Source organism: Protopterus annectens, chromosome 2.part1, assembly GCF_019279795.1.
Source record: "Protopterus annectens isolate FY-2018-M chromosome 2.part1, PAN1.0, whole genome shotgun sequence".
In the NCBI taxonomy this organism is placed as follows: Eukaryota; Metazoa; Chordata; order Ceratodontiformes; family Protopteridae; genus Protopterus; species Protopterus annectens.
The window spans coordinates 1488627620-1488651666 of record NC_056729.1 but is presented as its reverse complement, the minus strand read 5'-3'; the positions used below and the strand labels follow the sequence as shown (position 1 = coordinate 1488651666).

General features: G+C 41.5%; 1 protein-coding gene across 1 annotated transcript in view; it reads right to left on the bottom strand.

The window, feature by feature from the left end:
* The window catches only part of CEP104 (centrosomal protein 104), a 2320447-nt gene that overhangs the window by 871082 nt on the left and 1425318 nt on the right, over positions 1-24047 (bottom strand). The window contains 1 exon segment of the mRNA XM_044062948.1: positions 2821-2937. Coding sequence (XP_043918883.1) covers positions 2821-2937 — 117 coding nt within the window.

Below are 24047 nucleotides of genomic sequence, written 5' to 3'. Positions count from 1 at the left end.
CACAGAAGGTCTTTAGCTAACAAAGTTTGCAGATGACTGCAAACTGGGAGCCATAATAATATAATCACCTAATGATGTAGACATTCTACAAAAGGGCCTCACAGAGACAGATGCTTGGCGTCAAAGACATGTCCTCAAGCTCAATGCCAAGAAGTGCACTGTCATCCCCTTTGGGAAAAACTCGGTACCCATGAACTACCATATAGGCGGCAGCTCGCTAAACACCGAAAGTGTGATAAGAGACCTTGGGACACAGGTGGACAGTAGTCTCGCCTTTGATAACCACATTGCCACAGTAGTCAGGAACTCCTTCTATGTGGCACACCTCATCACAAAAGGGTTCTCCTCTAGAAAAAAGGAGGTCATTGTTCCCCTCTACTCATCCCTCATCAGACCCATTATAGAGTACAATGCCCCATTTGGTATGTATCTCACAAGACACCTACAACAATTGGAAAGGCCACAGAAATACCTCACTAAGAGGATTACCGGCCTCAAACAGATGCCATACGCAGACCGTCTCAAAAAACTTCAGCTCTACTCCGTCGCATATCGCCTAATCAGAGGTGATCTCTGCCTAACATACAAAGCTATGTCAAACCCAGAGCTGTTGGACATGCTACACTTACAGAAATCCCAATCTCTCTGAACCACATGCTCCAGGGACCTAAACCTTGTCACCACAATAAACAGAACATGCTGGAGGGATAGATTCCTGTCCCAGAGACTTCCCATACTCTCGAACAAACTACCCATTCATGTCAAGCAAAGCTCCTCAATGGCCTTCTTTAAGAAAAATCTTGATAACTGGATGGGAAATAGAAAATTCACCCCAGGGATCACTTCTGCAGCACTGCTCGACAAGGGCACAGGAAAATAATTTTCTTGGGTGGAGAAAGCCAGGGAACCTATTTGGCTAGGCTTATACAGGCCCCAGGGCGAATAGCCAAGTACCTACCTATGAAAGCACTTGTTTTGTTGTGTTTTACTGTGAATAAAAAGTAACTACAACTTCTCCTTGTGCCTTGGATTCATTTGCAACTGGTTTTGTGGTCCATGTGTACCTGCCAGATTTTTTGTTTTCCTGCAGTTTATGGTTCTGGTGTATTATACAATTCCTTCTTTCAAGCTCTAGGTCAAACTTCCCATCCTAATGTTACTAACTTTTTATAATACAAAAAAGAAACTTTTTTTAAAAAGTTCTCCAATTATTCTTGTGCTTTCTTAAATTATTATGAGCATTTTTTTATTAACAGAAGGGTGATATTCATAGAGCCAATTGTTCAACCTCCTAAATGCTTTTTATTTCCAGTACAAACATAGTACTGCGGTGGTGGTGCTGCGGTAGCCTTGTCGCCTCACAGTAAGACATTGTCCTGTTCGATTCTCAGTTAGAGCGTCTTCTGTGTGGAGATATGAGTGAAAGGGCATACCTTCGTTGAAGGTTGTGCGTCAGGGCCGGCAACTTGGCATGTAAAAATCTACTGCCAATCATTAGCGGACTGGAGTTCCGCTGTGGCGACCCCTAACCGGGAAAAGCCGAAAGACACAACAAAAAAAAAAATTTCCAGTACAAAAATAATTACTACTGGGTACCTCACCATCACCAATACATTAAATTCAAATTAAGGTTTTACCCTTTTTATTTAAAAGCACTGCCTAGGGGCATACTGCATAACACTCTCATTCACTCAGAATATTCAATTATTCATAATAAAGTTTTTAATAACTATGGAACTGGAGCTAAAGTGAGACCCACAGCATACTCACATTTATAATTAATAACCATCTCAGAATTACAACCAGAAAACAGACTCATGTGGATGACTGAACCATACTTTTTGCATCTATCACTATGTACCTCCCAAACCACCTTATTCACTAAACTGGCATGATATACCTTACATGGGTAAAATTAAAGGGTGGCCACAACAGAAGCTGTAAACAGTCCCATTAGCCACAGTGACACTAACCAGTGATACAGTCATTAACATTGCATAAAGAGAGCTTAATAATTTCTTCAAAGTATCACATGGATGATTTGGTAACATGAATGTCAGCAATGCTGTTTCACATCCCAGCTACTGTTTAAGAAGTTCTTAATGACTTTGAAAATAAGCTTTCTAGATTTGCAAGCTTACAGTGGGGCAATATATTTATCGCTGAGTACCTCAAAGCTGATTTTGTGCTGAGAGGTCATTATATTACCAAACTACTTACTGGTTATGAAAACAACAAAGAAGCTGTTAAAAGAATAATTGCTTGTTAATTCTAATTAAACAGTCTGATGGTGATGAGTCACTTACTAAGCAAAAAGAGGCCCGCAGCTATCATTTCTATGGACAAAGCAGACTTTTGAGCAACAATCTCAATTTTGTAGTTTGTAGTACTGGAAATATATTAGTGCTGAAGCAGACTTTGACTATTTAATGACTAATGTGGAATATATGGTAAAATGCTTAACTTTGGATAGTATTTATACTGTAAAAACACCTAGGGGTTTAAATCATTGGGCACACAGTCATCAATATGCTGTCACTAAAACCAACTGTTTGAAGATTTAATATTAAAATTCTAATGCATAGCAGCACATGGCCTGAGCAACTTTTAGTGGATATTGAAGGTAAAAAAATCAAGCAGAATTGTACACAAGTGCAGAACATCTTTCTTCAAGGAAACTTTGCATATCGTTAAAATACCCAAACAAAAAATAATCATTATGAACAGTGGGCAGAAATATACAAGGTAAAAATGTTAGCAGTCTAAAACTATCACCAAAATCATAGTTCAGTTTTAGTATGGTAAAACACTTATCCTTACCTTGCCAGACTGCACCTCTGTCTGGATATCTTTTAGAGCTGCAAGCTGTTCTTGAAGAGCCCAAATCTCCTCATTTTTCCGTTTTTCTGCTTGTTCTGCAGCTGCTTTCTTCTGTGCCTGTTTTAGTATTTGTACAAATTTAGTTATAGAATAAAATGGAGTATTCACATCAATACCATATAATCAACATTCTAAACTGTCCTTATAGCATAAATGGAAAACAAAAAAGAAGTTATGTCTTACCATAACGTTCCATCTCTGTTGTCAGTCTTCACTAATCCTTGACTGCTGTGCTCGGGTCCTAGCCTCAGAATCGACTTGGCCGTTATTCCAGCTCGCACCTTCCAAATCTCTCGAGCTAAGCTCTACCCACAATGCATCTCACCAAATCACCTCAGATCAAGTTTGCAAAGGATAGTGACAGACCAGAAGATTATGTAATATGAGGCTACATCTGAGTCAGTATTATACAGGCCAGTCTTTGAGAAGATATGATCTACCAAGAGTTCTAAATGTAAGGGGGAGGAGGGGGGATGTCAAGGATTAGTGAAGATCGACAACACAAATGGAATGTTATGGTAAGACATAAATTCTTCATCCGATGTTGTCAATCTTCAAGTAATCTTTGACTGTAGGACCCTAGCTACCTGAATTTTGGGAGGTCTCATGGAAGAATATTCCTGAGCACCACTGAGCCAAAAGATACACGACCCCTACAGACCAGGTCCAATTTGTAATGTGTAATAAAAGACTGAGGAGAAGCCCAGGTTGCTGTTGAACAAATATCATCTAAAGAAACTTTGGCATGAACTACTGTAGATGCTGCTATAGCTCTTGCTGAATGAGCTTCAACAGGTCCTGGTTGATGGATGCCTCTTTTGTTGTAAACAAATGTAATACAGTCTAAGCCATTTAGCCAGAGTGAATTTTGACACTGGCCTTCCTAATGTAACTGAAGAAAAGGAAATAAATAACTGGTTAGATTTTCTTATATCTTTAGTTCTGTGAAAGTAGAAACATAACTGCCTGTGAACATCAAGTAAATGTAGACAGTATTCTTATTCTCCTTTGTTAGAAAAATTGGAAAAAAAACACTGGGAGATGTAAAACCTGACTGATGCTTGACTCAAAAACAACCACAGGAAGAAAGGAGGGATTTGTCCACAGGGAGACCCTATCTTTATGAAAGACTAAGTACGGAGATTTGCATGACAAGGCTTGTATTTCAGATAATCACCTGGCAGAGGTAATGGCTATTAAAAACAGTTTTCCAAGACAAGAATTTTATGTCACAATTGGCTGATGGCTCAAATGGGGGAGAAATTAGAGTGTGTATAACCAAATTCAAGTCCCAGTGTGCAGAAGGGTCTTTGTATGGCCTAAGCATTAAAGTTCCCTTCAAAAAGGCTTTACAAAGTATATGAGACATAAGATATGAGCCACCCGATATGGAAGTTAGAAATAGCAGCCAGATGCACTCTAATGGTGGAAGCAGAAGTTCCCGCCTCAAAAAGTAAAGCCAAAACTTTATCAACTGGTGCTGAGTAAAGATCAAGATCATAGGCTAGTGACCATTTGGTAAATTTCTGCCACTTGCTGTGATAAAGTTTTCTAGTTGAATGTTTGTGGTGGGCTAGAACAAAGTGTTAGGCCAGGGACGAGAGGGAGGGATGACTGGCTATCATGGGAACTGGGGAAAGCACGTAGTGAGCTTGAGATGCTGCATGTTCGGATGTATCAGTCCTTCCGGGTGGGACATTAGGTCCAGATCTGGGTCCAATATCCATGGTTTCCAAAGTAGATGAGACCATAGGAAGGGAAACCAGACCTGTCAAGACCAGAATGGGGCAATGAGAATTATTCTGTTCCTCAACCTGTTGGCTTTCTTTAGAAATTGAGATATCAGTGGAATCAGAGGAAAGGCATACAATTGACCAGGTAGCCAATCATGGAAAAGAGTCTCTGGGTAATTCCCCGGTGGGGGGATCAAGGCAAAGTAACTGCTGCACTAGTTGTTTAGAGGGGAGGCAAAGAAGTCATAGCAAGGATGGCCCTAAAGACAGAATACTTTGTCCGCCACCACTGGATTGAGAGACCACTCGTGAGGCAGGAGAATGGTTCTGCTCAGCTTGTCCGCTATCATGTTGGAGCTCCCCGGAATGTGTACTGCCATTAGAAAGTGGTTGGATGAAATTGCCCATTGTCATACTCTTTGACAAGGAGGTTAAGATCTGGTTCCTCCTTGTTTGTTGCTATACCAGACTACTGACATGTTGTCTGTTTGAACTGCAATTGTTCCCAAAGGGAGGGCATCTTGAAATGCCTGTAATGCTAAGAGCACTGCCCTCATCTGTAGAACACTGATATGCAAATTGTCCTCTAGCTGGAACCAAGTGCCTTGGACTGTCTTTCCCAGATAATGCCCCCCCCCATATGGGATGCATCCTTGGTCACTATGGCTTGGGCTTGCGGAAGTGTAAAGGGTCGGCCCAACAAAATTTCTTCTGATTGTATCCACCAATTCAGGTGGTCTTTGCATCGACTGGTGATCATAAGATAAGACATTGGCTGATTCAATAGGTACCAGTGTGAGGCTAAGAGCCACTGAAGGATTTGCTTGTGATATCTGGCTAGAGGAACTACAGTGACAGAGGCTGCCATTGACCCTAGATCCTGTAAAATTAGCCTCGCTGACACTTTGCTTTTCTGAATGATCTTGCTGACTTGTGATCTGATCCTTTGAAGCCTTTCTAGGGGAAGGAATGCAATGCCAGTGACTGTGTTTAGAGCAGTTCAGATAAATTCTAACTGTTGGAACGGTACTAAATGGGACTTTTCATAATTTACCGATATTACTAATGGGGAACAAAGATGTAGTGTATAATCCCTTGCCTTTAGAAGTTGATGCCTGGTGGGAGCAGTAAGGAGCCAGTCATCTAAATATGGAAACACTTGGAATCCTAGCAGTTTGAGGTGGGCTGCTACCACTGCCATGCATTTGGTGAACTTCCTGGGGGCTGTGATGAGACCAAAGGGCAGGGCTATGAACTGGTGGTGACCTTCCTCCAGCTGGAAATGCAGGAATCTCCTGGACCATTTGTCCATTTTTATATAGTAATACGCATCCTGGAGATCTATGGAGCACATCCAATTGTCTTTTTCCAAGAACAATGTATAGACTGAGCTGTGAACATCTGGAGTTTGGTCTCGAGCAGATTTTTTTCAACTGGCTGAGATCCAAAATCAGTCTCCAGTCCCCTGTTTTCTTTGGCACTAAAAAGAATCTTGAGTAAATTCCAGATCCTATCCGGTCTGGTGGGACTGTTTGGATGATTCCTTTGTTGAGCAGTTTTTGGATTTCTAAAACTGCCGCCTCCCTGTGACTGGGGGAAACATCTGGGATTTTCCTTGGACTGTCTACATTTTCTAAAAAGCGGATTTTGTATCCTCTGGTAACAATCCTCTGCATCCATTTGTCCAATGTTATTGCCAGCCAGGCAGATTGGTGCAGGGATAATTGACCCCTGACTGCCTCCAAAGGAAGGCAATCAAGCCTCCTTTCAGCAGCACTGATAGGAGTTTCCAGGGCCATTTTTGCCTCTGGAATGATGTTTTCCATTATTACTTCCTCTTCTGCCCCAGGGGAAGTCATTGCCACGTGAATCCTGGAAAGGTCTTTTTGAACTATAGCCTCCCACTTCTTTGGTTCCTGGAATAGGGACACTGAGGAGTCGAGAAGCATATGGCCAACTTGTAGGAATAATCTTCCTGAAACATTTCTCACCTATTCCTTTATGAAAACTGGGAACTTTGTAATACCAAGCACTGACTAATACTGGTTCTCAGTTTGTATGAAGTGAAGTTACATATACTTACCTTATGCACCATGAGTTGGACAGTAACTGTTATAAAGTTGATTAAATGTTAAAAAAAAAGATACCAAAAAGATTGTCTCAGCTTGCTTCAAGTTGAAACAGGCAGCAATTCTTTGATGGGTAGCACAGCAATGCTCAGTGCTGGAATAGATACACAGATTTACTGACTGTTGTTTGGATAGTTGAGTGTTAAAACTAGGCGTAGCTGCTATGACTAGTAGGGTACATTCAGTCTGCGGAATAGAAATGTCGATTACAATGGATCTTCTAGAGTCAGAGGTAAGATATGAGCAACAGAGTAACACATCACTAGCTGTGGTAGTACAATCTCAACACACTGAACGTGCTTTTTAAAAAAGAAAGCAAAGTCTAACCATAGTCTCAGATACTTATATTTAGTGACTTTTCTGAATGATGCTTCTATTTAGGTCTTGTAGGATAATTTTATCATTTAATTTTATTTTTTTGCTGTTTTCAAAAAGCATGTAGACAGTTGTACCAGAATTAATGGGAAGCTGTTTTTTGCTGACCCAGTTCATAGGATATTAAAAATCAAATTGTAGCTGTTCGTGAATTTTCTGCAGCATTGATATGATGAGCATTTCATTAGTATACAAGATGGATGAAGTAGTAGAGGGTGCAGGTGATATCGTTTAAGCACACTGAGAAGAGGACTGAGCAAATATAGACTCCTGAGAACACCTGCTGTAATAGCACCTTGACTGGAATACTGATTTCCCAAAGCCAAACAGACAAACCTTCCAACATAACAAAAGCTTGTCAGGGCAAGCTAAAGAATTTACTGCTCAGTGCTTGGAGTCTCAACAAGAAACTGCACTCCCTGAATTCTCTCCTCACCCTGGAGAGGGCTGGCATCTATGCAGTTACTGAAACATGGCTCAAAACCACAGAAAGCACTCCAGCAATGCATGGCTATAACGCCTTTCATACATTCCGACCACCCACTGAACAAGAAAGAGCAAAACGCAAAGGTGTATTGATCTACATTAAGGATAAGAACAACTCAAAGCTGGTCAAACAATATGACATGCTTGAGCTACTCAATCTCCAACTAATCATGGGAAAAATCCATTACCATATTCTTGCTAGATACAGGTTCCCCACCATGAATCAAGAAACCCATACAACATACCTGAAGTTACTAGAATCACACCATTCAGCACGATACCATACTCATGGGTGATTTTAGCTATCCCTCCATTAATCGGGAGGCATGCATGACCACTAACATGCAGGCCCAAAGACTTCTTGACTTTGAAAATTCAAATGCTTTGGAGCAGCTAGACTGCATTCCCACTAGGGGAACAAATATCCTCGATCTGGTACTCACAAATATGGGAGAGTGCTGCATCCTGCCTAGTGTGATGACCTAACTAGTAAGATCAGATCACAAAGTGGTCTACCTTGAAATAAAGGGAAAACTAGTCCCCCCACCTAACCCCAAGAACTTTAAGGACTTCTGTAAGGTAAATTACCCCTATTAAGGGATGGCATAGCTAGTTTCCAAGCTGCCCAAATCCAGAAAACATAGAAACCTATGCACAGAAACAGCAGAACCAGACTGAAATAAGCCCAGGTCAAACCGCAAAACCATGCCACCCTGGTGAACCTCTGATATTAATAGGTTGTACAACAAAAGAAAGAAAAACCTGTCTTGAAGTAAGACAGAATGTGCACAACAGAGCAAAAAGTCCCTCATTAGTCTAAACAAATGAACCAGGGAACTAATGAAGTCTCTGAAAGCAGATTCTGAGGTAAAAATAACCTCCAAACCTAAGGATAACTATAAAGCATTTTTCAGTTGTATCCACAGTTTTAAAGGTAACACCCAATAAAGTGCGGAATTAGTTGTAGATAGCATCACCTATACTCAGCCAGAAGATATAGCAAATCTGCTGGCTGACAAACTCAGCTCAAATTTCACCTCTCCATCACCACCAGTTCTCCCCCAAGACATACCCTCCACCACTCTACCGCCAGTTAACACCAATGAACAAACTCCCACTGCACTCTCTAAAGCTAAAAACGCCAGGTTATCTTTTACACAGTTTAAATCAGGAACTTATCCGGCCCATTAGGATCTACATTTAACAACAGCCTCCAGACTGGCTTTCTCCCAGTACAGTGGAGGTTAGCAACAGTCATCCCTCTGCATAAAGGGGGACCAACTACAGACCCATAACTTTGACTGGTCTTATATGTAAAGCCATGGAAAGAATAATCATGGACCTGATAAATAATGACACAGAAAACTTCCAAACACTGGACCCAGCCAAATTCGGACTTGTCAAGGGCAGGATATGCTTACTGCATCTAGTGGATTTCTTTGAGAATATCACTAAGGCCATGGATGAATGTAAAACAGTACATACCACCAACCATGACCTGGCCAAGTCATTTGAAACAAATTTCCACTGTTATTATATAAAACCCCACACAGCTGGGCATAAATCCCTACATCACCAGATGGATAGCCAACTGGCTCATGGAGAGGACACATGTGGTTAAAGTGGATAAATCCAGATCCAGCAAGAGGCCAGTTATTAGTGGTGTGCCACAGGGCTCAGTGCTGGGAGAACTCTGTTCAGAATATACTTCTCTGAAGTCAAGGCTAATGTGGAAGGCCTCTGAATGACAACGTTTATAGATGACTGCAAGCAGGGAGCAATCAATGAATCCCAAATGATGTAGCCAAGATCAGACAGATGACTGGTGCCAGAACCATGGCCTAAAACTAAACAAGAAAAACAAATATATTATCCTACCCTTTGGGAAGTCAAATACTTTGCAAATTAGAATATCAATAGCACATCCCTGAGAGTAGACTCAGAGGTGACAGATCTAGGTACACAGATATATAACAACCTGAATGTTGACCACCATGTGTCCACACTGTTGAGGAAGTCCTTCTATATGGCACAACTTATAAGTAAAAAAAAAAAATACAAAAACTACTTTACCCACTGGGGAATGTAGAAAAAACAGTGCCCTCTTAGTATGTGGAACTGCAGCAGATCTGTGGATGTGTTTGAAAGTCATTCACCCTTCTGGGAGATCCCTCGGTGCTGTGAGCCCATGTTTTTTTTTTCCCTTTAGCCTGTAGGGAGGCAAGAGGTTATTTACACCCAAGACTAGATCAGATGAGGTTATTATGTATTGAAATGTTCCACCTAATACAAGAAAAAGTACTGAAAACTTAAAACCAAAAGATGCGCAAGTAATTTTCTTCATACTAAGGCTGAGTTTGATAGATTAAATGTGAACTGGTAATAAATCAGCAACCTTTTCCTTGTATTTCCTTGCCAGCCAGGTTTGCGGATTAGCAGATCCTTAAACTGAATGATTTCATCTGGAAGCCCTAGTGCGGACCTATGTTGCCTTTAGCAAGTGCTTTTGCTAATACTAAGCTTCATCAAATCTGCCTATTAACAAGTTGAAGAAAGTAGGTGGTGGAAACACGGTCACATTAATAGACCCTATCTATCCGTGGTATGAAAGCCAGAATTGCAATTAAAGTGAGCACTGTGAATGGTGTATTCTGACCCCCAGATGGCCTTGTGGAGGCAGAGTCATCAAGCATAGTATATGTGTGTTTGAGCTGACTGTTGGAGGTCCAGTTTGTATGAGAGGCTTACCAACCCCTTGACAATGCAGAAATGGTGTTTGTTTGGAGACATGACTTGGGAAGGGGCTTGAATTTGGAAATGGTGTGACATGGGTAGTTTGCGTGATGGAGATAAACTAAATCTTGGTGGTAGAAGATGAATTTGGTCAAAGTTAAATGACCCAACTAATGTGCTAGGAGGAACGTTATTAAAACTGAAATTAAGCATGGCGCCGGCTTTATGCTCATCGGTTTTAGTCATAGGGGCCCCATAACAGAGCATACCTGAAGGAGGTCTGTGTAATGTCACTTAAGTTTTTTTTAAAAAACAAATTATTTTTGTGTGTATTTTCTAAAAAGACTTTTAGGGGAGGAAGCCAGGGGAGTAGTAAGCCCTTGTGGATTTTGCTGTTCCCTTCCTGCGTGGAGTCCTAATGTGCTGTCACAGGTAATGGCAGTCTGACATAGCAATGGTAAGATTTTACATTGGTTAGCACCAGTGAAAAGCTTGTTTTAGGCTTATTAAAGCCAGAGTACAGAGCCTTAATGTTAGAATAATAATCATTCTAATATAGATTTTGGAAGGTACAAGTTTTAACTTACAGCCCTAGTCAGGCCCATGCAGCACACCTACATATTATTCACTTTTTTCTTTAGTTTAGGTCCCTGAGCCATGCGCTCTTTCATCAGTCAGATAGATTGCAATAGCTGGACATTATTAACCTTTGAGTGTCCATTCAGGACCAGTCAAGTCATAATTGTGCTTAAATGTGCCAGTAGTGGTGCCGATTCCATTCAAAATAAATGCAACAACCATCTGTTTTCCTGCACTCAAACTGACTCAGTGCATTTGGTTGTGCTGTGAACTCTGTCATCATGGGTGTGATCTTGGTGAGTCTCTGAACAGTATTACAGTTATGGCTATTTTCATAATGTTCGAATTAAAACAACAGCTGTAAGGGATGAAGAAGCTTTGTTTCACGATAGTTAAATATCCAATTACTCGTGGATCTCACTGGCTTAGTAAATGTGCAGACATTGAAAAAAATCAACAAGGGAAGGAGATTCTTAAGTAGTGTGAGTGCCATATGTATGCAGGAGAATATGCATATGCACTACTGATGGTGGACAATGAGGGGGGTGTTTAATGGGCAATGTCATGAGTCTGGGATCCCTAAGGGGTTATGAAAAAAATTAACGGACAATGGAATGAGATATATTTCTGGGATGAACATGGATTTAAAATAGGGTGCCTATGTTAATGCAACCCTGTGCAGATGAAATAATCATAAACAGTACAATAGCTTTCAAACTAAAGAAACATATATGCTATTTATCCAGTGAGTCCAAAGTCAAGCAATTCCATTTTAAAGTTAGTAGTATGTGGTAGACCAATTTTTGTTGGTCTTTGTTGTATGAGAGCAGTAAACCAACCAATCTTAGCCCTGAATATTTTAAAATGGTGTCCCAGCAACTTAATGTTCTGTGCATCTTTAAACTTCTGGGGACTAGTTTATTTTCCAGGCATTTATTTTCAGGTATAGACCTTCCCATTAAAGGCTTTTGAATTTACGAAGAGTATCTTCAAGCTGGGTTAGAAGTTGTTTTTTCTGTGTGTGGGTCTCTTTCTTCTTTGTGGTAACACATGTCGAAATTTGTTGTAAATAATAGTTTGGACAGTATCTTGAACCAGGAGTGTTCCACTGTTGTTAGTCTCTAAATGGAAGTGTCAAGATTAATGGTAGTTTCACCACTTATTATCAGGGAGGGGATAAAAATTATGACAAAACTCTAAACCGAAAACCTGGTCACAACCTTCACCAAGACATACTGTAGACCACCCTGTCTGAGACATGTGAGGGGGTAGAAAATGTAAAAAACAACCTACAAAAACTACTTTATCCACATGGGTATGTAGAAAAAAAATGCCATTTTGGTATGTGGAACAGGACCAGATCAGTGGATGTGTTTGAAAGTTGTTCCCCTTTCTGGGGGATCCCTTGGTGTCGTGAGCCTGTGGTTTATTTACATCCAACACTAGATCAGATGAGTTTCCAAAAAGAACCAAAGAAAAGGGCAGTTTGCAGTCATTTGGATGTGGTTCAGTCATTTTATTTTCTTCAGGTAGATGACTGACTTCTAAGACAACTTCATAATCAGCTCTGTATTTATCATGAAAAAAGTGGCCATGTTTGAGAGAACTGGCTACACCCTCTGGACATGTCCATTGTCTGGGAGGGCCTGAGGTGTGGCTTAGAGTATAATTTACCTCCCCTTAAAAATGTAACTTTTTTTTGGTGTTAAAATATTTAGTATGGATAATAAACAACATACAAAACTAAATGAGCCATTAAGAAGGATTACATACTTTAAACCATTATGTTAATGTCTCCTGATAAATTCATAGTGCTTATTAAGTACTGAAAATTTGTCTTCTATTACAAGAAAAAGTACTGAAACTTAAAACCAAAAGATATGCAAGTAATATCCCTTCAAACTAAGACTGAGTTTCATAGGTTCATAGGTTCATAGGTTTATACTAGGCTATCTGCCCTAAGGCATTTATAAGCCTAGCCCAAATTATTGTGGCTTACGCCACCCCTTATATGAAAAAATACTGTGCCCATTAGTTTGTTGTGCCTCTGTCCAGCAGTGACACAGAGATGATTCCCGGGGTAAACCTACGATCTCCCATCCACAGGTCTAGATTTCTCTTGAACAGAGTCAGCGAGGTGCTCTGCCTCACATGGACCGGGATTTTATTCCACAGCATAGGGAGTCTCTGAGTGATAAATCTATCCCTCCAGCACGTCCTATTTATATCCATGCTAAGGTTTAAGTCGCTTGCTCTAGTGGTTTTGGTGGATTTGGATTTTTTGAGGTGGAGCATGTCCATTAATTCCGGGTTGGACATGGCCTTGTATGTCAGGCACATGTCACCTCTGAGCAGACGGTATGCGATGAATAGAGCTGGAGTTTCTTCAATCTGGCAGCATATGACAGATTTTGGAGTCCCTTTATCCTTTTGGTGAGGAACTTTTGGGGTCTCTCCAATTGCTGCAGATGTCGGGTGAGATACATCCCGAATGGGGCATTGTACTCGATCATTGGTCTGATAAGTGAAGAGTACAGGGGAACAATGACCTCACTAGATCTGGATGTGAATCCCTTCATGATCAGGTGGGCAATGTAGAAGGTCTTTCTAACCACTTTAGCAATGTGAGTGTCAAAAGAAAGGCCACTGTCAACCTGGGTCCCCAGGTCCCTGATAACCTCTTCTGTGCTTAGTGGATTGCCACCTATATGGTAGCTTGGGGTTACCTTGTTTTTCCCGAAGGGTATGACTATACATTTTTGGCGTTTAACTTCAGGCCATGGCTCTGGCACCAGCTATCTGTTTCCGTGAGTCCCTTCTGAAGGATATCTGTGTCCGATGCACTTTCCACTATGGCGCCCAGTTTGCAGTCGTCTGCAAACTTTGTCAGCCAAAGTCCTCCCATGTTGGCCTGTACTTCTGAGAAGTAGATGCCAAACAATAGGGGCCAAGGACCGAGCCCTGTGGGACACCACTTGTGACCGGCTTGGAGTCTGACACAGCGCCAGCAACTCTAACCCTGTGGGTTCTGTCCTTAAGCCAGTTTGCAACCCATCTTGTGACATATGGGTTTACATTTAAGCTGGTAAGTTTTTCTACAATACCCGAGTGGGGTATTGTGTCGAAGCCTTTGCAAGGTCAAGGTAGGCTGTATGGACTGCCTTTCCTTCATCAATGGCCTTGGTGACTGTTTGAAGAAGTCGACCAAGTTCAAAAGGCATGATCTTCCCTTGACAAAGCCAAACTGGGTCGGGTCCAATGTCTGCAAGTCCCCTATATCTTTGTTTATGAGCTCCATTATGATCCTCTCCATAGCTTTGCAGACTAGACTTGTTACGCTTATGGGGCGGTAATTACCAGGGTCCGTGGGCGCCGCCTTTGTGGAGTGGGACCACAGTTGCCGTACGCCACTCCTTGGGCACGTATCCTGTGGTAAGGCTGAGACTAAACAGCTGCCTTATGTGCGGGTTTAATTCCTCATTTAGCTCGTGTAGCACACAGCCGGGGACACCATCCGGTCCCATTGATGCTGTGTTTTTAGCTTTAGAGAGCAGCTTTCACCTGCGCATTTGAGATGTCCGGGAGGCTACACTCGGCTGGGATAGTTATCTCTCCTTTAGGGGAGAGGGGTGAAGTTTGCACTGAACCTGTCTGCCAGTATGTTGGCAATGTCTGTGGGTTCAGTGATTTTTGTATCATTTTGGACTAATTCTGAGCATATCTGGGAGTTTCCACCCAGGTTTCTAACATAGCTGAAAAAGGCCTTATGATTGTCCTTTGAATCCATGGCAATTTTTCTCTCAAAATTGGCCTTAGTTGATTTTATGAGTGCTCGTATTTTTTACTAATAATGATCAGGGTGACTTTTTATGGATTTTGTTCTATCATGTAATAGCTTTCTCCTCTTATTGTAAAGTTTGTTAATGGCTGGGGTCCACCAGACTGGACGTTTGCCCTTTGTGGAAAGAGTCTTGGTTTTATTTGGGATTGCCTGATCCATGCAGTCCTGGAGGTGTTCATAGAAGGCATTTGTAAGGGCTTCCGCAGCTTGGGTTGTGGTTTCCTCTGGCTCAGGGGCCTTGAAGGATACCACACCAGTCTTGAGTAGTGTGAAGTTTGCTTTAGAAGTTCTTCACTATGGTCTTTTTGCTTGGGGTGGGGGCGGGATGTGGATTTCCAGTGAGATTAGTTTATGATCAGATCTCACCAATGAGGGATATACTTCGGTGTGGAGCATTTTGTCCCCATGTTTGTGACAATGAGATCTAGTATATTTTCTCCTCTCGTGGGAACAGTGACTAGCTGTTCCATGGCATTTGAATTTATGAACTCCAGGAACCATTGGGCTAGAAAGTTAGGGCTTGAGTAATGTTCCCAGTCTATATTCGGGTAGTTGAAGTCACCCAATATGATGGTGTTTGGAGATACATTTATACCCTCCAGTGTCTTCAGGAAGGCTGTGTGGGGTTCCTGAGTTTGAGAGGGTGGCCTGTAGCATGCTACAATTTGTAGAGCAGTTTTGCCTATGGTTAGTTGCACCTGGATGGTTTCCAAGCTTGCGTTGCCACCAACCTGGAGGTGTGAGTATCCTTTATGAATATGGATACACCTCCTTTTGTGGTGTGGTCCGGGTTTTGGGGCGCATGATATGAGGTAAAACCTAATAGTGCGGGGTGCTCTCAGGAGCCTTGAACCAGGTTTCAGTTACAGCACAGACATCGATGTTCTCCATACTGAGAAGGGCCTCGAGTGTGTGCATTTTGAGATTTAGACTTCTGGCATTGAGCAGCATTACCCTCAGTTTCTTCCCATTTTTGTTTTCTAGGGTGGTAGGTTTAGAATTTGAGCCTTGCCTAAAAAGGCACTATGGGGTGGCAAGAGCCTTAGCCAATATCCGGAATCCCAGGGTGACAGGTGCAAGGCGTGGCTTGTCAAGCATGTCATCCCAGGCAGACAGACACTGGATCCCCTTTGAATGACACCAGACATTAAGCCAATTGTTAAAGCTGATCATCTTGTCTCTATATTGTGGCATCATTCTTGGTGAAGGAAGGATACTGCTCAGGGTTAGGGTCATACCTGCCTGGGCTACATAATCAGAGAGCTCCTCTATGTCTCTTTTCATGTAGTCCAGGGAGGTACGTCTCAGGTCGTTCACACCAGCATGGACAATGACTGTGTCATATTTTTTATTTTATTTTTTATTTTATTTTATTTTACATTTGTTGACCGGGCTAGTCCAACTGGATACATGTCCATTTTCAGTGGAGGCCCGGGGAGAAAAGCTCCAAGGTCATAGTTAGATTAACAAATACAATAATGTTGTTACGCAAGTTAATACTGGTTAATACAAATACAATGATAAACCTATAACAAGTGAGTACAATTAAATACATTGATGCTTAAAGACCGAATAAGAGAAGCAAGAATTATTAAGTGATTTAACGAGGTACAGATTTGAACAGCCAGACAAGCAGGGCTAAATAGAGTGTTCTTTGGTTTTTGGGTTAGGTGGAGGCTGAGAGAAGCCTATGTACGGCAGGGACAATAGCTTATTAGTCTGGACTGGAGCAAGGGCATAACCATTTGGATTTCAAGTATGCTCTAAGATGTAATTTAAATTGGTGCTGAGAGGGCATAAGTCTTAGGTTGTTTGGTAGGGCGTTCCAGGATTTGCCAATGGAATTGGCATATAGTGCATCACCACCAGCATTGTTAGATTTAATGGTCCTTACTTGTAGACTTTTGGAAGACCTGAGGGAGTTAAGGTTGGAGTACGGGGTAAGTATTTTGTTCAGTGAGGGAGTTTTATCTGGATGGTTAATAATTTTAAAAGCCTCAGTTAGCTGGTTGAATTTGAGTAAGTTGGGCAGTTCCAGCCATTCGAGAGACCTTAAATTTAGGCAGTGATGAGTGCGATAGGGTGTTCCTGTTATAAATCTGGCTATGTGATTGTAGGTAGTTGTTAGTTTATTAAGCTCTTTCTTGTTTAGGAAGGAGAATATCGGGGAGGCATAGAGGAGTGTGGAGAGTAGGTGGGTTCGGGCAATAGTCAGTTTGGTGTGCGGAGTTAAGAAGGCCTTTATTCTATACATTGACCCAAGTTTTTTGTTAACCGATTTAATAGTTAAGTTTACATGTATATCGAATTTAAGTTTATGGTCTATGGTCACCCCTAGTAGTTTGGTATTGGATACGGGGTAGATGATGGTCCCATTGTTGGAGGACACATGGAAAGTGGGATTGTTGGTGTTGAGGGGTTCTATAGTTTGAGCAGTCACTGAAGTGGGGAAAAAGAGAAGTAATTTGGTTTTGGTAGGGTTAAGTAAGAGTTTAAGTTCCGAGAACCATTTTTCGACAGTAGAGAAGCAGTTTTGGGTTGTGGCTTGGAGTTTGGCGAGAGATTCGTCAGAGCAAATCAGGGTGGAGTCATCTGCGTATTGAATACAGGTGGCTTTGGGAATAATTGAGTGTAGGCCATTTATGAAAATGGAGAAAAGAAGGGGACCAAGGATAGATCCTTGGGGGACACCAATATTAGTTGGGAGTAGGTCTGATAGGCTGTTTTGCCACTGGACCGCCTGTTTTCTGCTAGAGAGATAGGCATTAAACCAACTTATGGTTAGTTTACTAAGATGTAAGGTTTCCAGTGCCTTTGTACTTGCCGTGGAGTGACCTGAGTGCTTGTGTTATGTGGCGGATTCTAGCGCCCGATAGGCAGCTTACTGTGACCCTCTCCTTGTTCAGCCTGGTGAGTGGGACGTCAGTGTGTCTGACTATGGAGTCACCTATGACAAGTATGTTTGGTGTTGTATTTGGCCTTAAGGGCTGTGACTGCTTTGCACACTGCTTTTGTGGTTTATGTGTTGCTTGTGGGGTGTCTTGAGGTAGCAGTTGTTTGGGTGTCTGCTTTGGAGGCCTCTGCTGTTTAGGTAAATTTTTACTCAGAGCCTCCGAGTATGTCTTTGTGTGTTTATGTGTTTGATTCAGTGGAGTGGTAGCATTATGTGAGGCTGGTTTTGTGGTGTGTGTAGTTGCCTTCTCCTCCTGTCTGGTCTTGCCAGTCCTGAGTTGAGAGAGCTCAGCCTCCAGTTTGGCTAAATAGCTGCATCTCTCGCAAGTATTTGTGTTATGTGGGATGAAGAGAGGGTTGTCTGTGTACATGAGGCAGTTATAACATTGCCTCAAGATTCCCAGATTCACCTGATAGATTAAATATGAATTGCCTTGCCAGGCCTATTATATAGGCAAAACTAACAAAAGTTTTAAGGAGTGGATAGCGAGGAACCTTTCACATATATCACGTAGAGCAAGTATGAATGTACTTACTTATTTAATTATTATTTATTTATTTCAGTTTGATGACTGAGGAAGTTCACCGGGCCTAAAAAGAGCCTGTTTTCAGTGTAGGCCCGGGAAGAAAAGCTCCAGTAACAATGACAAACATATTAGCATATGCACATACAAAGCAAATAAGTCATACAGCTTTATGCAGCATTCTGCAGTAAAAAAAATAAATTCTACATTCTATAATAATATGCAATCTGATGGTCATGCTGCTCAACGCTAGAAGTCTAAATTTCAAGATGCACTTGCTTGAAGCACTCCTCAAAATGGAGAACATCAACATTTGTGCTGTAACAGAGACTTGGTTTAAAGCAGCAGAAAGCACCCCTGCACTACCAGGCTATAACTCATTCCACACCTTTTGGTCCCAGAACATAGACCGAAGCTCCAAAGGCGGTGGTGTCTCCATATACATAAAGGATATGCACACCTCCAGACAAGTAGCCCAGCATAACGCATCTGAGACACTTCAGGTAAAACTAAACAATGGGTAAGATGGCAATTCAGGCCATAGCCTGCTATAGGTCCCCAACCATGTCCCAAGGCTCTCACTCCATGTTTCTAAGCACCCTGGAAACTATTAGGGTCCAACTCAACACTCTCATATTAGGTGACTTCAACTACCCCTCCATCAACTGGGAAAACTACTCATGCACCAATACACTAGCCCAATGCTTCCTGGAACTCATCAATTCCAATGCCCTGGACCAGCTCATTCTTACCCCCATTAGAGGAAGCAACATCCTTGACCTGGTTATTCCAAACATGGGCAACCATTGCACTACACCAATAGTCAATTCCTCCCTGGTAAGATCCGACCACAAACTAATCACCATGGAAATCCACATCTCACCCACACCCCCCGCAAAGGTAACCACCGTGAAAAACTTTTCCAAAGCTGACTTTGGGCTCCTAAAAACAGAGGTGGCTAACTTCCACGTCACTCATGTCAATGGAAAATAGATGCATGACTGTCGAATCATACACCAATGCACTGTACGAAGAAGTACACAAATGCATGGAACTAACCATACCCAACAAAACCAAGACGCTCTCCTCCAAAAAAAGGAAGTAAATCTGGTGGTCCCCTGCCATTAATAAACTCTACAACAGAAGGAAGAAACTTTTGCAGAAAAAGGTGACGTCCCAAGACTAGAAAAACTCCCTTATTAGCCTCAACAAAAAGTTGAGATCCCTCATCAAAACCTCTAAAGCCAGCTATGAAGACAGAATTGCAACAGACACTAAAAATAACCACAAAGCTTTCTACAGTAATATCAAGAATCTCCAAGGCAATGCCCAGGTTTGCTCTGAGTTACTGCACAATGGTACCTTCTATACTGAGCCAGCAGATTTTGCCAACATACTTGCCGACAGATTCAGTGCCAACTTTACCCCTCTCTCCCACATAAAGGACCAATCACAATACCGGAGGAATGCCAGGCACCCAGCATTACTGCAGTACAGGTTAAAGTTGCATTGTCCAAGGACAAGAATACAGCTTCCATGGGACCTGACAATATCCCCGGATGTGTCCTATATGAACTACAAAGTGAACTGGTAGCACATCTGTGTGCCCTGTTCAATCACAGCCTACCTCAGGCTTTGTCCCTACCAAATGGCACACTGCTACAGTCATCCCTCTCCATAAAGGAGGGAGTGACTACAGACCCTGGGAATTATTGCCCCATTATCCTGACGAGTCTGATATGTAAGGCTATGGAGAGCATCATCATGGACCTAATTAACAAGGATATAGGGAATCTCCAAACTCTAGATCCCACGCAATTTGGTTTTGTGAAAGGTAGATCATGCCTGCTCAACCTGGTTGACTTCTTTGAGTCGGTCACCAGAGCTGCGGATGAGGGCAAGACAGTTCATACAGCCTACCTCGATCTGGCCAAGGCCTTTTTATACCATTCCCTATTCAGGAATTATTGATAAACTCACCAAAGTAGGTATCAACCCTTGTATCACTAGGGGCATTGCAAATTGGCTCACAGATAGAACCCACGGTGTGAAAGTAGTGGACTCCAAGTCAGACTGCCGACCAGTCACGAGTGGAGTTCCACAGGGATCGGTCCTTGCTCCTCTCCTGTTGGGCTTCTACTTCTCAGAATTCCAGGCCAACACGGAGGGACTCTGGCTGATCAAGTTTGCAGATGACTGTAAGCTGGGAGCCATTATTAACTCCCCAAGTGATGTAGACATCCTACAGAAAGGCTTCACTGAGACTAGTGACTGGTGTCAAAACCATGGCCTTAAGCTTAATGCCAAAAAATGCATTGTCATCCCCTTTGAAAAAAACTCCGTTCTCACTAATTACCACATTGATGGGAGCCCACTGAACACTGAAGGCATTATAAGAGATCTGGGGACACAGGTTGACAGCAACCTCTCCTTCGACCACCACATTGCCACTGTGGTCAGAAAATCCTTCTATGTGGCACATCTCATTACCAAGGGTTTTGCATCCAGGAAGAAAGAGGTCATCATCTGTATCTACTCTTCCCTCATCAGGCCAACCATTGAGTATATTTGGCATGTAACTCACTAGACACATGCAATAGCTGGAAATGCCACAAAAGTACCCTACAAAGAGGATCCTTGGCCCAGCTCTGTTAGAAATGCTACATCTAAATAAATCCCAATCCCTCCACACCACATGGTCCAGAGACCTCAACCTCATTACCACAATCAACAGAGCATGCTAGAGGGACAGGTTGATAAACCAGAGACTGCCCATGCTCTGGAACAGACTTCCCATACATGTCAAGCAGAACACCTCACTGGCCCTCTTCAAGAGAAATCTTGATAAGTGGATGGGAACTAGAAAGTTCACCCTGGGGATCACTCCAGTGGCTCTAATTGACAGATGCACTGGGAACTAACATTGGGTGGCACAATGCCAAGGCACTTCTATAGGCTAGGCTTGTAAAGGCTCCAGGGCCATTAACCTAGTACACACCTATGAACCAATGAATAATAATAAAATCTAGCAACTCTACAGTCTGTGAGTCATTAACAGTGAATTACAATTGAAATTTTACATTCCACAATAATAGTAGTAAAAATCTAGCAACAGTACAGTCTAAGGGCCATTAACAGGGAATTACAACTGAGGACGAGAAATTGTTGGAAATAAACTATTAACAAAATTTGAAGGTTAAAGAGGAGTAGGAGGGCAAATGATGCGAGTGAGGAGAGGATGCACAATGTTAGAAGGTGGGTTTTGATATAGGAGGATCCTATGTGGAGAAGGAGCTCGTGCATTCCCACTTTGAAGATAGGTAGGAATGGAGGAGGGTTTTAAAGTTAGAGTGGTTATGAGTAATTCTAAGGGAGGGAGGAAGAGAGTTCCATAGTTTAGATAAGGAGCAGGATAGCAGAGAGTGTCCAGTTGGCCATAAAGGTTTGTAGATTTTGAGCAGGTTGTAATTTGCTGACCTAAGTGAGCGATTACGAATATAGGGGGTTAAAGAGGTGGAGAGAGAGGGACGGGAGGATGGGTTAAATATCAGCTTATGGATAGTGGTGAGTTTAAGGAGGTTCAGATAGTTGGGAAGCTTGAGCCATTGCAGTGAGTGGAGGAAGATGCATTGATGGGAAGAGTTCCTAGGGTTGGTGGCGAATTTGCAGATTTTATTGTAGCAGGCTTCTAATTTAGTCTGAAGGCTGAGCTGAAGATTCAAGAACAGAGAAGTGCCATACATTAGGGAGGGAAGAAGGTATGTGGAGGCAAGAATCTTTCTGGTGGACGTCTTTCTTTACAAGTACATTAAAGATACAGATGAAACGCACAGCTTCAACTTTCTAATTTTACAGGTTGTTAAAACCCCTTTAAGGGGAGGGAATTTGCTGAATATTACAAAAAAGGAGGAACTTAATTGAATCATTTGTTTTAAAGCTCATTTAATACCAGGATTAAATGGTCAACTCGGCATTAAACCCATTCTTAGGTAGTTCCAAGAACAAGTTTAACAAACATGTTTTAAATAGTTGAATTTTAAATAATATATTATATTTTACACATTGTATTATGTGATTGTTTTAAACATTATATGACTGGTTTACATCACATGATTGATTTGCACTTAATATACATTTAGAATGTTAATTAGAATTTACTTGCCTGATGAAACCTATACGAAAGTTTTAACTAGAATTTAATTTGAGAGTTTTGAGTGCCTATTTTGAGTTACTTGAGATTAAAAATGATTAATACACCTTGGTTCCAACATTTTCATTATTTACACTTTAAATGGGGCAGATCCAAAGGAGCAACATAGTGCAGTTAAACAAAGCACTAACGTAAATCTCTCTAGTAGGAATAGGAGTCTTGGGTGTATTTTGTACTTAACTGCCCTACTGTAATTCCCTATAAGTTCTGTTAAAGACTCAGAAAAAGGACCTTTATACACAGGCACCACATGCAGGGGATGAAAGGTATATCACTATCACAATTTGGCAGGTTGGCATAATTGTTTTGATCAAGGTGAAGAATGCAGCACATGCCCAGAAGATGCTTTTATTGATTTTCCATTAGATAACAAATAAAAGTCACATTATGTTTGCCTAAAAAGGACGTTTTTGTCAGAGAAAGCATGGCAGAAGCAAACAACTTCCTGTACTGAAAGCAATGCAGTGGTGTCCAAATTAGGAGTAGCGGTGAAGGTCCTTTGCAAATGATTAAGATTGATTTTTTTCTTCTTCTACTTTTAAATCCCCCTTTCCTAAGGAAAGAATAACAGCCATAAATTATGTGTCTGTGTCTGTAAAGGTAACAAGACTTGTCACAAAAGTCTCAAAGGAGGATTTAGATGAAATCTTTTAGATACAGGCAAGTGCACTCATTCACAGCAACAGTCAAACATGTTGCAGTATACTCAGTTTCCATTACTGGTTCTTATATGAGTTTTATAAATGTAGTGCATGTTAATATTGCATCTTTACTGAGTTGCCATTGCATCAGAAACAAAAAATCACAAATACTTCACCCGGGCAGACATCATTTTTTGACTATAAACTTGGCATGACCAAAGCTCCATGTAGAGAGAAAAACAATGGGCTGCAGTCAAATTCAACACAGAGCTGACTTATCTTAAGTGTACCACGGCAGTCTTAGAGGAATCCTACCCTAAGTAGATCACTAATAATTACCTGAAAGGTTTGTTAAAAACTCTTAAGGGTAGAATGACATGTGGCCCTTTATATACAGATATCAAATATACAGTTTTGCAGATACCACTACTACAGTGTGGTAAGTTGCAATATACTAGTTTCCTTTACTGGGGGACATATGGCTTTCACTTTTGCAAAAAAGTAGAAAGTGCAGAATATGGCAACAATGCAGCTTTACTGACTTATCATTACATCAGAACTAAAAATCTTAATATTTTATTAGAAAAAAAAAACACATTTGTTTGACTGCAATTTCGGCATCACCAAAAATCCATGTGCTAAGGGGGAAATGTGCCACAGCTGAATTTAGCTATGACATACAACCAATTCCACAAGGGAAGAATTGCATTTTTTGGTAGATCTAATTCTAAGTTGCATGTCAAGTTACTCCAGGGAGATTACTGAATGTTTCATACCTCATTAAGCTAAACTACTATTGAAAACAATGCTATATTTTGGAGCCTTTACAGAAGTAATGAAATGTCTTAAAAAGGTGCAAGCCCTTACCAGAAAAATTACACATTTAGAAAATGAACTATTCAGAAAGCCTTCAAGAAGTCTCATTATATTCTGTTTCTTACAGATTAGAGGTGACCTCTACCTA